The 14,966-nt window shown below is 52.1% G+C and overlaps 2 protein-coding genes across 2 annotated transcripts in view; both read right to left on the reverse strand.

The window, feature by feature from the left end:
* TMEM185A (transmembrane protein 185A) overlaps positions 1 to 8,063 on the reverse strand; it is a 33,311-nt gene extending 25,248 nt beyond the window's left edge. Inside the window, exon 1 of the mRNA XM_024732082.1 lies at positions 7,870 to 8,063. Within this exon, the coding sequence (XP_024587850.1) occupies positions 7,870 to 7,907 (38 nt within the window). The 5' untranslated portion in view covers positions 7,908 to 8,063. The remainder of the gene's footprint in view (positions 1 to 7,869) is intronic.
* Positions 8,064 to 11,206: 3,143 nt separating this feature from the next.
* On the reverse strand, positions 11,207 to 14,253 carry LOC112390999 (melanoma-associated antigen 8-like). The gene is made up of 2 exons (XM_024732081.1): positions 13,713 to 14,253; positions 11,207 to 11,265 (listed from the first exon to the last, which is right to left on the reverse strand). Exons 1-2 carry the CDS (start codon positions 14,251 to 14,253, stop codon positions 11,207 to 11,209), a joined length of 600 nt encoding a protein of 199 aa, XP_024587849.1.
* Between the last annotated feature and the right edge of the window lie 713 nt (positions 14,254 to 14,966).

Consider the following 14,966-nt stretch of genomic DNA (forward strand, 5'->3'; position numbering starts at 1 on the left):
AAACCAATTAGAAGAAAGGAGATGACACAGGTTTATTGTGACTGAGTAAGGACAAGAGAAGCAGTTTACTAGGACAGTAATTTGATCAATTAGACTTCAAAGCAAAAAGCATTAAAATGACTAATAAAGAAAATCTAACAACATGACCATAGAATATGGAAATAATCTGATAATATTTCTTGTACAAATATACATTGTGGGCTTCTACATGCTACTACTAAATCATGACAGATAAAGCAGACAAAGTTCCTAAGGAAATTATGGAAATGAAGGCTAGAGTTGATAAAAATAGCATGGTTCTATCAAAGCAAACAAAAGATGCTTTCTTTACATGTGTACAGAATTTTTCCAGAGGGAAAAAAAGGATCATGGGGCACCAATACAAAATACACACAAATCTAACTTAATACTTTAAAAACTGTTTGAGCGTGTGGGAAAGAAACAGTCTCTGCCCCGAAGATGCTCAAAGACTAAGAGGAGCAGAGGGGGATCAAGCAACTATATATCATGGCAAACTGGGACATGGAAGGTTCATTTCCCTGGGAGAGCTGGGAAAGGAGATGGGGTTTGGGGATAGGGAATTCCAGAAAAAGGGAAGACGATTCTTTAAAGCATGAGACAGTATTTTGTACCCCAGGAGACTAGAACACGTGGAGTACGTTCTGTAAATCTTGGGGTGGGGAGTGCTGGGGAGACAGGAGAAAAGGCACCAGAGGAAACAAGGGAAAGGTAGAATGGGGGATTTGAATATCAAGGTAAAGTCCTTAGAATTTATTACTAGGCAATAGGGGGCCACTGAAGATTTTCTGAGCAAAAGAGTGACAGAAGGTAGAGAAGAGTGTGTAAGGTAGATGGTAGTTGGTAGAGACTGGAGGCAGAAATTCTACACAAGTCATAATAAACTGACAAAATAGACTGAAAATTGCCTAACCTGGGACTTCCCTGGTGGTGCAGTGGTTAAGAACCCGCCTGCCAATGCAGGGCACACGGGTTCGAGCCCTGGTCCGGGAAGATCCCACGTGCCACGGAGCAAGTAAGCCTGTGTGCCGCAACTACTGAGCCTGCACTCTAGAGCCCGCTCGCCACAACTACTGAAGCCCGCGAGCCACAACTACTGAAGCCCGCGTGCTGCAACTAGTGAAGCCCGCGCGCCTAGAGCCCATGCTCCGCAACGAGAAGCCACCACAATGAGAAGCCCTCGCACCGCAAAGGAGAGTAGCCCCCGCTCGCTGCAACTAGAGAAAGCCCGCACACAGCAATGAAGACCCAGTGCAACTCAAAAAAATAAATAAAATAAAATAAACCATGATAACTGTAGAGAAAAAAAGTGATAAAAAGCTCCAAATATAAAAAAAAAATTTAAACTAAAAATAAAAATTAAAAAGCCTAAACTACTATGAGTTACTTTTCAAGAAACATTCAGACCAGAATCCAAGTATAGAAACAGACTGCTCAATTCTCCACAAATCAGCAAATGGAGGTTCCAATGGATATTCTGGCATCAAACCACTACTTCCTTAATTTCACTTTTCCAATTACACCTTAAAAGTGAATTTACCCCACTTTCATCTGAGTCTGTAATGCCAGTACAAGATCACTGAGTAGCGTCACGTGGGTCAAACTGCAAAGCTAGTATCCTCTCTGAAATGTACACAGAGCTTTCTGCTTGAGCCTCAAATTCCCTCTCTCCACCTTGGGGGGAAGGGAAAAAGGATTTAGGGAGGGAGGGAATATACCTAGTAAAGAGATGACACTGTGCGTATAAACGTTCTATTATCTTGTTTTCCGCGAGTCAAAAGAATGCAGCTGGACTCTTTTTAGACCCATCAGTTTTCTCCAGTGAAAGCCGCTGGCTTTAACTGGAGCAGGCACACATGCACACACACATGGTCTGGGTGACACATCCCTGTGAGCGCCTCTCTGTTTACAACTTTAGAGAATAGCTCCAACTGACAAACTGCTAATTGACACTCTCCCAACGTTTTAAAGGAACTGCACCTCTTACACTGAGCAGAACCTTACGAACAAAATTTAAAGTCATTTACTGACAAGAAAGTACAAAAGCCAAATAAAAACAAATCACTCTTGAGGAGGACTAGACAGAGCCCAGGCCTGTGGGAACTGTTTCCCAGCTGTGTGGTTGTGCGTGGGTCACTCTCTCCTCATTGGGTTGCTCCTATATCCACTCATGGAGATAAGGGGATATGAGAGCCCTGTGTAAATGATGGATTTTACCCATTTTAGCTGCTACTAGTATTACAAAAGAGAAAAGTTATAACAATCTCATTTAGCCATCATTTTTCTCACTATTAGGTCATAGGTGACAAAGTACGAATCGTCAGTTATAAAGAGCCTGTCTCCAGAGTTGAAGGCTTTCATCTTAAATTCTAGTCTCCTCGTACAGGCATGGCCTATGATCAGGCAAGGCAATTAGAAACCCCAAGCTCAATACTGGGAAGCTTCACTCCCAAAGTCCTAGGAAACTACCTAAAATGCCTCCAATCCACTGTCTCTCCCCTACAACAGAGTTCCCCAATGGCTCACATCTATCTGTACTCAACATCCACTCACTCAGCACATTTATCGAACACCTCACCATCCTGGCCTTCAAAGAACTCACAGCCAAGAAAAACATGCGTGTAATTAGCAAGTCATGGGAATGACAGTTTTGAAACCAGAAATTCTGCATTCAAATGAGACGTGTCTCCTTTAAACAGTCCCCCTGGGAGGCGATGCACTAATTCCACTTCCTTGCTCAAACCATCTTTGGAGCTTTCCTCCTGGAATCACCTTGAGAGCCTGCGGTCCGTTCTTTTGAATACCCCCAGTGGTGCCGAATCTTCACTGAGAGTGGATTTTTGGAAACGGCCAAAAGTCAGTCAGAGCCAAGTTTAGTGGATAGGATGTGTGATCAAACTAGGCAGCACTATTTTGGTTAAAAAATGATATATGATTATAAAGCAATGAGATGGATTTTCTTACAGGATTTGCTTCCAAGGCAAGTTCAAATGAGTAACAAGGGGTATGAGCAATGGAGTAGGTATATATTTACCTTTTCCCTAAGGAACTTCTTTGAAAGATAATACTCATTTAGATGCGTAAGCTCGAATACAAGGTTTGCTTTGCTTAATCACAACTCATAAACAGAAGGCTCCTTAGTATATCGGGCCTCCTATACCACGGCTGGGGTGGGCAGATGCTACTAAATCAGAAGGGGGGCATATGAATACCGGAAAGAGCACAGGTTGCAGAAGGAAACCAACTTGTTCGACTCCTGACTTGGCCCCTCGCCGCCTATGTGACTTCAGGGAATTCACAAGCTAAGACTGCAAAACAAGGCTGATATCGAACTCAGAGGGCTGTTGTGAAGGTTCAAGATAATGGGTGCAGAGCAGTGATACTGTGCCTGGCACGTGGTAGGTGTCCCGGAAGCCACAGCTATTATTAATAGCCTCAGTATAATCAACAAGCTTTTCTTACTATAGGTAGTTTGAGGTGACAGAATGACAGAAAAACAGACAGTTGGGTGGTGAAGAGTTCATTAACAGTACCAACATACACTCACTATTGATGGATCTGGAGCCTGCTTTAAAAAAAAAACAGTAATGTGTCAAAAACATTTACAGTAATTGTTAACACTACGTGTAGTATTTTTAAGTCACATGACAAGCGTTGCCCGCAAGGCCCCTACCACACCGACCTCTCAGTACTGTTTTAACACACCAGGCCCTCCCATGACCCCGCGCCTCTGCATACTTTGTCCCTTCTAAGATGCCTTTCCTGCCCTCTTGTCTGACGAAAGCCTATAACTATATCCTTCAGAATCGAGCTGTGGAACCTTCCCTGTCCACGCTAGACAGAATTAGTGGCTCTGCCCCTTGTGTTCCTGCAGCATTGGGTTCTTTGGTTCTTGTGCCTGGAACGCCTTGTCCCGTGTTGAATTTTAATGTTTCCATTTCTGCTTCTTCCACCGGGCTCGAGCGGGGAGGGACCACGTCCCATTCACTCTTGTACTTTGGGCACCCGGCACATCTCTGGCACACAGTAGGAACCAGGGAGATGTGTGATGAAGTAATGCTTTACATGTACTTTACAAATGCCTCTTAAAGGTCAGGTAGCTGCCTGTTGTTAATTACCCGCAATCACATTCATGTTTCCAGACTTCAAATAAGAGACAAGATCACTCACACGGACTCCAGAATGGCTTTAGATGTTGCAGCATATGGAAGCTTCTAAATGCTACTGACCTCAGGACTCCATCCCCACAAGACGGAATGCTCAGAGCAGCGCTCCTCAGCCTTTGTCCCAGTCCAGGACACCTGAGGGATACACCACACTCCATCTGGAGCTCACTGCGGCTGACTCAGAAGTTCTAGCAGAGTTCTCACAGCCTTCGAGCACTGCCTGGCTACCAGGGCTGAAGGGCCTTCTCCGAGCCAGCAACTGCACAAGGAAGCAGAGAATCCCAAGGCTCCGTGGTGCGGACAGGGTGCCGGCTTAATGCCACCTACTCCCAGATCTCTAGCTCCCAGGAACACCTCACGATCCAAGTTTGTCAATTCCGTATACTTCTAGGAGTTTGCCTATTCAATAAATAGGGCTCCCTAGCTGTTAGGAAGCCTTGGGCATTCAGGGAAGGACTTGGTGGGTCCGGGGTGTCTGTTTCAGCAAGGCTTAACCTATGTAACTAAAAAGAAGCTCATGATCAACCAGTTCTGAGCCAGATGGAAATAGGCATCTGAGTGTTGACAGCTGTGAATCATTCTCTGTCAGTGTAGTTTTCCAGAGCCTTGGCAATACAGCAGCGGATTCAGACTCCCAAGATCAAAAGGTTGGAAAGGAGATCTGGAGCCATGGCCCATGCCTTGGGGCCCACCAAACCATGACAGTGACTATTCCTGTGACATACACAATCCACAGAGTCAAGGCAGCCATGGTCTGCTTAGTGTCGTGGTGTTCCCAGCTCTCCAATGGAATGGCTGCATCCTGAAGGAGGGAAGACGGTGAGAGGAAAGAGAACCAGGCCGCAGACCATGAGGAAGGCAGTGACTCTGGAGAGTGAGTCGTTCGTTCATTCATTCATTCATCCATCCATCCCACAAATACTTTTTGAGCCAGGTACTATTCCAGGTATGCAGGGTAGCATAACACGCAGAGTCATGGCCCTGCCCCCATGGAGCTTAGAGTTTCATAGGGGAGACAGGCATTAGTCAAACAAGGGTACAGATGAGTGTATGATGGAGGAACACAGCACACTACACAGACTGTACAAACAGGGCGCAGTGCGCTGGGCGGGGAAGTCAGAAAAGCTGCCCTCGGCAAGCAACAAGTGAGCTGAGATCTCAAGGAGAAACAGAAGCTAACAAGGTAAGGAGGAGAGGAGGAGAGAGAGGGAAACACTCCCGGCAAAGAGAACAGTATGTGCTAAGATGCTGGGCTAGGAGGGAGGTGTTGAACTGGCTCTGAATTCCAGGCGGGGAGCGAGGAAGCAGCACCAAGGTTTGAGGCCCTGGCACAAGGTTTCCTCCTGTCTCCAGCCCTCCGTTTGCTCTTCGAGCTGTCTGGAAGGTCCTCCTCAGCATGGAGCAAAAACTAAACAACAACGTCGAAAACGAGGTGTGCCCCCAAGACATGACACACCACCAGCTGAGAACTGGCACCTGCCGACATCAGCTGGCCACCGTCTCAGGAGTCCCCACTGTGAGGAAACACGGCTCTCTCCCACTGACTCAACACGGCATCAGGAAAATGAAAACAAAAATGGCATCCTATAGAAGACCTTCAAACTTTTCAGGGAGATGTGCATCTCAATCCCAATAGAGTTAAAAGGGTTGATAAGTACGTTGATGTTGACTATAAACCTGTTTAGATACCTGGTATTTAATCGTCATTTTCCTGTGCCAATTTCCGGGGGCGGGGCGGCGGGGGGGGGGGCAGAAAGAAGCTACTACAGGAAAAAATGGTTAAGGATGCTATCTGGGCAGCACTATTTTGTTTCAGCAAGTGTTAGCCAGTTCCATCACTCCAGGCAGCTCTTTGTGGCTTCCGAATGATCTGTCACCTTGCAAAGTTGTCCTGGAACTTTCTATTTGTAAAGCACTTTGCAATCAATCATTAATTTGGCCTCTCTATCCTGCTGAGAGATTATACTCATTCTGCCTATAAAACAGACAGATAGGGCTTCCCTGGTGGCGCAGTGGTTGAGAGTCCGCCTGTTGATGCAGGGGACATGGGTTTGTGCCCCGGTCCGGGAAGATCCCACATGCTGCAGAGCGGCTGGGACCGTGAGCCATTGCCATTGAGCCTGCGTGAAAGTGAGTGGCCCAAGGACACAAAACAATTCAGCTTTTACTTATCTTTCTTATCACCATCGTCAAACAATGTAGATACACAAGGCCTATCCAACTCCGGCACCAGCCCTGCTACCCTGGAGACCAATCCTAACCCCTAGGAACAGCAGAGGAAGGCGCTGCAGTCAGTTCTGTTACCTGCTCTCAACAAGCTCCTCTATGCAGAGCGCCTTCAAGGCCAACAGTGATAATGACTGCACTGTGATGGGGACACTGGCCCTCCAGACTAAACAGAACATGAACTCGGTAGTGCTCAAAGAGCAGTAAGAGCACCCAGTAAGTCACAATGGCTCGAACCTTAAAATGTCAGCGTCCCTAAGGAGGCTGCACTCCCAACACACACACATACACACACACACACACACACACACACACTCATCCTCTCTCTCTCCCAAGACATGCCCCACAAGCAGCCTGGAAGGTGGTCTCCACTGGGCTCCCACAGCACAACACTGCACTGTGCTGTCAATCATCTACTGGCCTGCCCTTCTCCACCCGCACGCTGGGCCCTCTCAGCAGCTGAAGCAGACGGCATGGGACCTGGCATAGGAAAGGTTTACTGAGTGCGTGCCTTCCACCACCAAATAAGGGAGCTAGGCACTCCCTTCACAGCAGTGGACTTCGGAGATCAGCTAGGCCAACTCCTTATTTTTCAGATGAGCAGAGGATCCCCCAGTTACATACGGCCTGCTCTCCAATCCAGGTCTTTAGGTTCAGTTTAGTTCCACAAACATTTGATAAGTGCCTACTATGTGTCAGACACAGTGGGAGCTGCGGGGAATAGAGATTTGAGCAGGAGACGGTCTCTGCTTTAGGGAGTTCACAGCCTGGGGAGGTAAGAGAGTTACAGAACACTTGGTCAAGTCCAAGGACAGACGCTCGATTCCTTGGCCAGTGTTCCTTCCCTCCAGTCCACTGGCTAGTCCCCATCTGGGAAACAGGACAGCAATATCTGCTTCCTGCAAATAAACTTATAGTCAAGACTGATGAGCAAACGTGTACGGAAAATTGTCAGGTTTACCCCCCAAAAGCGTTATGTAAGGTCCTGCCATACCCTGACACGGACTCCAAGGATTCAACAGTGTTTCAGACATCAGTTCCACAAAGAAGCAAACAAGCGAGGGATGGGCATACGTCCAAGGGAAACCTCAAGGGCTTGGAGGAACTGTAGGAAACAGCTGGGGTGGTGGGTAGGGGTGTCGAGTCAAGTGAACCGGCCCTGGCGCGGGGAACGCATGGCAGGCAGCGGGTGCCAGAAGATGGAGCGGAGAGAGGGAAGTTGGGACAGCGACGAGGGAGGGAGGGCAAGGGGAGGGGCGCGGTTCCCGCGGGGCGGGGACCGCGGCCGGGAGGTTCTAGATGGGGCGGCGGGCCGGGGGCTGAAGACAGCGGGCGCGGAAGGAGGCAGCGGGCCGGCGCCGAGGCCGATCGGTTTTCCGGGGAAGCTCGGGCAGGCCCCGCCGCCCGCCACAGCATCACGGACGCCGTGCCTCTCCGAGCCGTGCGGGCGGCACCTCACCTCGGGTTGAAGTCCTGGAAGAGGCCCCTCAGGTTCATGGCGGAGAACTTCACCGCGCCGTCCTCCTCCTCCTCCTCCCCCCGCCCCCCGCGCCGCGCAGCCTGCACGTTACAGCGGGTTCATGGTGCCAGCGCGAGCCGCGTCCCAGTCGCCGACGCCGCCGCCGCCGCCGCCGCCGCCGCCGCCCTGAGAAACCTGAGCCGCACCTCACACCCCTCCTTCCGGGCTTCCGTAGGCCGCCGCGCATGCGCCCCGCCCGGCAGGCCCGGGCAGTGCCGCGAGCGGCGCGCGATGCCGCTTTCCCAGCTCACAGTGCGCGGAGGCCTCGGCCCTCGGCTCCGCGCCCGGAGGAGGAGACGGCGGGGGCGACGGAGGCTGGAGGGACCGGGAACCCGGGGGAGGGCGCGGAGAGCCGAGCGGGATCGCTGACTCGGCGCAGGCCTGCGGGGAGCGAGCGCGCCGCCGGCGAGTCCCGCGGGGAGGTCTTCGCGGACACCTGTCACCTTGGCCCGCGCTGCCTTCTGGAGGTTTCCTCCAGCGAGAACTGAGCCTTGGGGCTAGTGGCCCCGAGTGACACGTTGCATTTTGGCCATCTCCTCCCAGGCCTTCACCTGTCAAATCTGTCAGTGACTGCGTCTCAACTTCCCTCCCAAGGCCCAGGCCAGCGCGTGGAGATATGCTGGCAGTCCCAAGCTCAGGCTACCCTGCACCAGTCATCTGCCCTCCCTACCGCCTTCCCCTCCTCGGTTGCCTCTCTCCGTTGGCAGCGGACCTGTTCACTGGGTTGGCGGGGGTGAGGGTAGGGGTGCCCAAACTGGAAATGTGGAAGCCATCCTCGCTTTGCTAACCTAGTTCAGAGACTCTTTGCCTCCTGCCCAGACTCTCTGGTCACCTCCCACCCGGCCCAGCTCTTTCTCCACTCTAAGCCATGCTATTTATAACTGCCAGGTTCATTTTCTGTGGGCAAGTCAATATCTTTGAGCCTCATTTTTTCTCCTCTGCAAAATGGAGATGATAAAATCTACTTCCTAAACTTGTTGGGAAGATTCAATGAGCTAGCGTGCATAACACACTGCCTGGTGCACACTAGGTGCTCAGAGAATGCTGTTGCTATCTGGTGCTTCTTCAGGGGCCTACCTCCTCAAGGATTCTGTTTACTTTTGGAATTAGAGAGCAGGACAAGCTCACGGCAGGTGGCCTGGTCTACCTTCTTCACTTCGGCCGATTTAAGAGTTTTCCATGAGCACAGCAATACCTTAGACATTAGTCTGTATCATTATGGATAATAGCTGCACTTTGTAACAATAGCAGAATTTCACAAACGGCAATTTTATAGGACTTAGCCCTGGGGGCGGCTTGAGAAGATCACGATTATGGTAGTCATACTTTGCCATGATGGTATCACCTTTCTTCTGTGAACTTGCAAACATTTCACAAGTAGTAATTAGGTTTCCCAAACCCACTGGGGAGTGGGTATTATTTTTTTATTTTTATTTTTTTGGCGGTCCGCGAGCCTCTCACTGTTGTGGCCTCTCCCGTTGCGGAGCACAGGCTCCGGACGCGCAGGCTCAGCGGCCATGGCTCACGGTCCCAGCCGCTCCGCGGCATGTGGGATCTTCCCGGACCCGGGCACGAACCCGTGTCCCCTGCATCGGCAGGCGGACTCTCAACGACTGCGCCACCAGGGAAGCCCAAGTGGGTATTATTATATGAGCTGTTTCTAAGGATGAGTAACCTGAATCAAGTTTGTTAGCTGCTGAAGCACCAGAACCCTGTCCCAGAGTTTTGGTCTAGCTCCCCTGCCCATCCTCCAAGTGGAGTCTGGTGTGTACCCCTGAGGAGGTTCCCAATGAACATATAAATATAGAAGAGAAAGCTGAGGCACAGAGAAGCTTGTATAATGTGCCCTGAGCTGCCCAGCTACTAAGGATGTAGGACTTGGCGTCCTGCCGAACCTGCAGCCCATACTCTGCAAAAAAGAGGTACTTGCCAGTGACCAGATTGGCCAGCACCACCTTAATTACTGGTGGCCTCACCCCAAACAGGCGTTAAGAGTGAGATTGTTTGTCAGTTCAGACACTTGAATAACAGACACTGTCGCCCTTTCAAGAGCTTCACAGACAGAGACCAGGCGGGCTGCTCAGGGTCCGGAGCCTCAAGGGCAGGCACTACTTTGGTGAGGTCCTAGGGGGTCCCAGAGCTGACCCACTGCTCTGCAAGCCTGCAGTACCCCCTCAACATGGACATGGACAGATGACCAGACCAGCTGTCAATGTATTGTTTTTCTCTGACAAGCCAAATTGCCAAGGGAGCATAGAGGCCTGTCCACGAGGACATATGGGAAGAATTGGACGACCCAAGGCTTCCCATCCTCAACCTTCGAGAAGTGGATGAACCTAGACTGCCTCAACTTTACTGGCGGCCCAGCCATGTCCTCTCCTGGTGCTCCCATGGAAATAAGAATCAGAACATCCAGGCTTCCCTCTTGTCCTCTCTCCAACAAGTACAAAAGACCCCGTTGCCCATCTGCTGCCCACCTCAGACCCCTTGCTCAATGTACCACCCTGGGCAGTGGCCCAAAGCTTCCCTGCCCTGTGTGGACAGACCCATGAGGGACCTAAACATTGAGGAAAGACCCTGAGCCATGCATAGGATGACACCCTCATCATCTCTAGCTAACCCGGACTGGCCACCAAATTTCAGGGCCACCTTACTTAGAGATTCCCGACAATCTTCATACAAAGGCATGAAATGGCTCTGGATTGAAAAGGCACAAGCCCCAGATAAGCCAGAAAGCAGTTGGTGGCTTGTCCAATTCAACATTCATATTGACTCCAATGTGATGGGGTGGAGGGTGGGCTTCTGAAGAGCAGGGCCCTGAAAGGAGAGAATTCTGGTGCCTTCAGACAGTCTCGTCATGGAGGAACTGGGCCAGGGGAGGAAGTGGCTGGGGCCCAGGGCTCCGCGCTGCCAGGGCTCCACCCCCGGGCCACTGCAGCAGCAGAATGGAGGGGGCATGGAATTAGAGGACTTAGACCAGCTTCACCGCCGCTTCACTGGAGGGAGGGACAGCTGGGAGCCAATCCCTGGCCATGCCGGGGGGCCTATCCTAGGGTTCCTGGGGGACCAGCTTGACAGCTTCTTCAGCCGGGAGCCTGTGGCTACAGGCTGACCCTCTCTGGACCTGAAAGTCTCCACTCTGAGCTCCTGAAAGGCTACACCCGTAATGCCACCACTGAGAAAATCCCTGGAGTCCCTGGAGTTCCCAAGACTCCACTTACAAGGTGCCTCCCCACAGCGCTTCCTTAGAGGGCCCTGGTTTCTGGCTACTTTAGCTTCACTTGCTAAGTGTGCCGTCTTTCTGGTCCTGAAAGCTCCCTGGCAGGTGGTTGGAGCCTGGCAGGGGGTGTGGCAGAACACAGGGGCTGTGTCTGGGGGCCCAAGGAGCTGGGGGAGGGGCTGGGGTGCAGTGGAAGGGACTGAGGCAGGAGGATCTTTGGTTCTGCTTGGATTGCAGCTGCCCCCATCTTCCTCCAGAGCCCAGAAGGGGCCACCCCTCACAGGGTATGCTTCCCTCGGGACTTGCAAACTGCAGCTGCTGAGACAAGAGGGAGACAGGGGCGTCTCAAGGCCCCACTGGCCATCTTGTCACTGGGACCTGGGAGCGGGTGGATGAGCGCCTCTCCTGGAGCAAGCTTCCCAGGAGGAAGGGAACACGGGCCACTTCCTGTTGGCAGGCCGCTGGGCAGGCGGTGTCTGTCTGGGAGTCTAGAGCCACCAGGATGTCCCTGTGCTTCCACTCTGGACCTCTCTTGCCGCCATGGGCTCCAGGAAGGCTTCCCAGGTGGAGAGGGAGGCTCTGGGCCTCTGCAAAGCGACATCTCAGTGAGGCAGCTCCATACGTTTCTCAGACAGCTAGATTGCTTTGTCACGGTCTCTGGTCTACACTGGGATCCTTCCACCACCTAAAATGTTTGCTCCAGCCCCACGGACTGCACCCCATCCTGCCCTGGCCACCCTGCAGTCAGCAGGAGAGGGCTTTCCCGGGCCTCTGTGTCCTGCGGACTCAGCTCAGGAGGCCCTTGGGCTTCCTGCTACCGCCTGCACCCTTGGAGCGCGGTATGCCATAGGTGCTCAGCAAGTGTCCAGGAAATGAATTCGGGAGCCCGACACACCCAAGAGCCCCGCTACCAAGCAGTTGCCCCTCCTCCCTAGGCCTCACTCTGGGTCCACCACCTCTGCCGGAATCATGATCTCTGCTTCCTAAGATTCCAGAAGCTGCAGGCAAGATCTGTGGGCAGCCGCACCATGTTCTCTCAGGGCATGGACACGCTGAGGCTTCTTGAACAAGTTATACCATGTTTGCACAGATGTGAGACAGATCATACATTTCACAACATATTTTAAACGGAAAAAGAAAAAATCCGTCAAGCAATGTACAAGTAAATAATAAGACATACACAGATTCCGGAATATTAAAATGTGGGGGAAGGTAGATCTTGGATACACAGTAATAATAGCCCCTTGGCATTGAGCACCTATACTGGGTCAGGCACTTCATATGCAGGTGACACCTTGTGTCATATTTGCTAGGGGTTAAATTATGCCCCCCAAAAGATATGCTGAAACCCTCATCCCCAGTACCTGCGAGGGGAACTTATTGGGAAATAGGGCCTTTGCAGATGTAGTCGAGTTAAGATGAGGTCATTACAACAATCCCACTACTGGGTATATACCCTGAGAAAACCATAATTCAGAAAGAGACATGTACCACAATGTTCATTGCAGCTCTATTTACAATAGCCAGGACATGGAAGCAACCTAAGTGTCCATCAACAGATGAATGGATAAAGAAGATGTGGCACATATATACAATGGAATATTACTCAGCCATGAAAAGGAACGAAACTGTGTCATTTGTTGAGACGTGGATGGATCTAGAGACTGTCAAACAGAGTGAAGTAAGTCAGAAAGAGAAAAACAAATACCGTACGCTAACACATATATAAGGAATCAAAAAAAAAATGGTTCTGAAGAACCTAGAGGGCAGGACAGGAATAAAGATGCAGACGTAGAGAATGGACGTGAGGACACAGGGAGAGGGAAGGGTAAGCTGGAATGAAGTGAGAGAGTGGCATGGACATATACACACTACCAAATGTAAAACAGATAGCTAGTGGGAAGCAGCTGCATAGCACAGGGAGATCAGCTCAGTGCTTTGTGAGAACCTAGAGGGGTGGCTCGGGAGGGAGGGAGGGAGAAGCAAGAGGGCGGGGATATGGGGATATATGTATACGTATAGCTGATTCACTTTGTCATACAGCAGAAACTAACACACCACAGTAAAGCAATTATACTCCAATAAAAATGTTAAAAACAAAACAAAACAAAAAATGAGGTCATTAGACTGGGCCTAATCCCATATGACAGGTATCCTTAAAAGAAGAGGGCAAATTGGCTGTAGGCATGACCAGAGGGGAGACAGCCATGTGAAAATGAAGACAGAGACGGGAGTAATCCAGCCGTAAACCACGGAACACTTGGGAACATCACAAGTTGGAAGAAAGAAGAAAAACCCTCCTCCAGAGCCATCAGAGGAGGCATGGCCCTGCCAGCACCGTGATGGTTTTCACTTGAGCCTTCAGAAAAGGGAGAGAAGTTGAAACCCCACTGGCGACTTCAATTTGTGGTACCTTGTTGGGCGGCTCCAGGAACCGAACACAATCTCATATCAAGGCTCAGAAGTTGTACTGTTACACTCTCCATCCTACAGATGAGGACACCGAGAGCCTGATGCCGGACCCTGCCCACGGGGACTCTCCTAAACCCTGTCAAGACCCCACCTCCCCTGAAATGAAGAGGAGACCCTGAAGGAGAGGTGGGATCTAGCACAGAGGGTGTGAGGATGGAGAAGGGTCTTGGACGTGGGGGTCCGAGGCACGGCCCTCTGAAGGCGAGGGCCCTCAGCACTGCATCCCAGGTGAGGCCCAGGGTGGGGATCAGGACGTAGGTGCGATCGCGGGGGCCCACCTCCCTCACATCCAAGCCAAACACCACCTGCAGGCACTCGCAAGCGTGGCGGAAGACCTCGGGAAAGTGGTCCCGATGCTCCGGGAGGACCGTACTCAGCATCTCCACCTCGGAGGTCGGCTCCCCGCTACGATACTTGAGGAGCAGGAACACCACCAGGTCAACCATCAGCGAACCAAGTGCCTCCTGGGGCAAGGGCTCGGCATAGGCGGAGACGGAGGGGGCGCCAGGGGAGGCGGAGGACGAGGGGGATGCGGCCTCCTCCCCCGCAGCCCCCAGCAGCGACGCCTCCACCGGACCCTGGGCCGGGACTGGGGCCTGAGTGTCGGCCTCAGGCTGGCGGAGCTCACTCATCTCGACTAGGGCCCTGATGCCTGGGCTCAGGCCGCCGACGGGAGTGTGGGCAGGGGACCTCGTACCTGGGGGAGAGACGGGGTGTGAGCAGCCTTCGTGGCGAAAGGCCCCCTGGGCAGCCCTGACAAAGGCCACTTACAGGTCTCCTCTTAAGGGCTGCCCTCGGGCCTCACAGGGGCGCTCCTATTGGGCAGCCTGTCCCCTGCCAACCTGAAGAAGGAAGTGAGGGGGTTCCTCAGGGTGCAGCCAGCACAGCCCCAGGTTCTGGGGCTGACAGGGCAGTGGGCTGACTTGGGTGTAGTGCGGTCTCCTCAGTTCTGGAAGGGGGAGCCCCTGGGTACACACTCAGGGCACGCACCTCCCCTGGACTCCTGGCGCTGCCTGGGCCTCCTCTGCTCTGTGCCCTGAACGACACGGACGCTGACCGTGCTCTAGCGCCTCCAACGCCCCTGCGGAAGGGCAAAGGATCCCTCCCTGTGTTGGGGTCTAACGTCCTCAGTCCTTCCTTCCTCGCGTGCAGGCTGGACTCTGGGCAGGACCTGGGACTGTCCCGTCTACCACTGTGAGTCCCTGCTCCTTATACCAGGTCTCCAGTCTCTCAGAGACCCTGACGTCAGGACAGGCCTACTGTGCTCATCCCGCCCCGGGGCCTCCCACGGCCACCTGCAAGGGTGATGATCTGGTGGGTCCCCTTAGTCCTGCCTAAGGGCCCT

Source organism: Neophocaena asiaeorientalis, unplaced genomic scaffold (assembly GCF_003031525.2).
Source record: "Neophocaena asiaeorientalis asiaeorientalis breed wild unplaced genomic scaffold, Neophocaena_asiaeorientalis_V1.1 scaffold2328, whole genome shotgun sequence".
NCBI classification, from domain to species: domain Eukaryota; kingdom Metazoa; phylum Chordata; class Mammalia; order Artiodactyla; family Phocoenidae; genus Neophocaena; species Neophocaena asiaeorientalis.

What these genes read in the sequence shown, in the direction of transcription:
- LOC112390999 (XM_024732081.1), bottom strand. Translation starts at nt 14,253, where the DNA reads ATGAGTGAGCTCCGCCAGCCTGAGGCCGACACTCAGGCCCCAGTCCCG. An exon ending in TCCTCTTCATTTCAGGGGAG is followed by an intron (nt 11,266 to 13,712) that starts GTGGGGTCTTGA and finishes ACCCCCTGCCAG; the next exon opens with GCTCCAACCACCTGCCAGGG.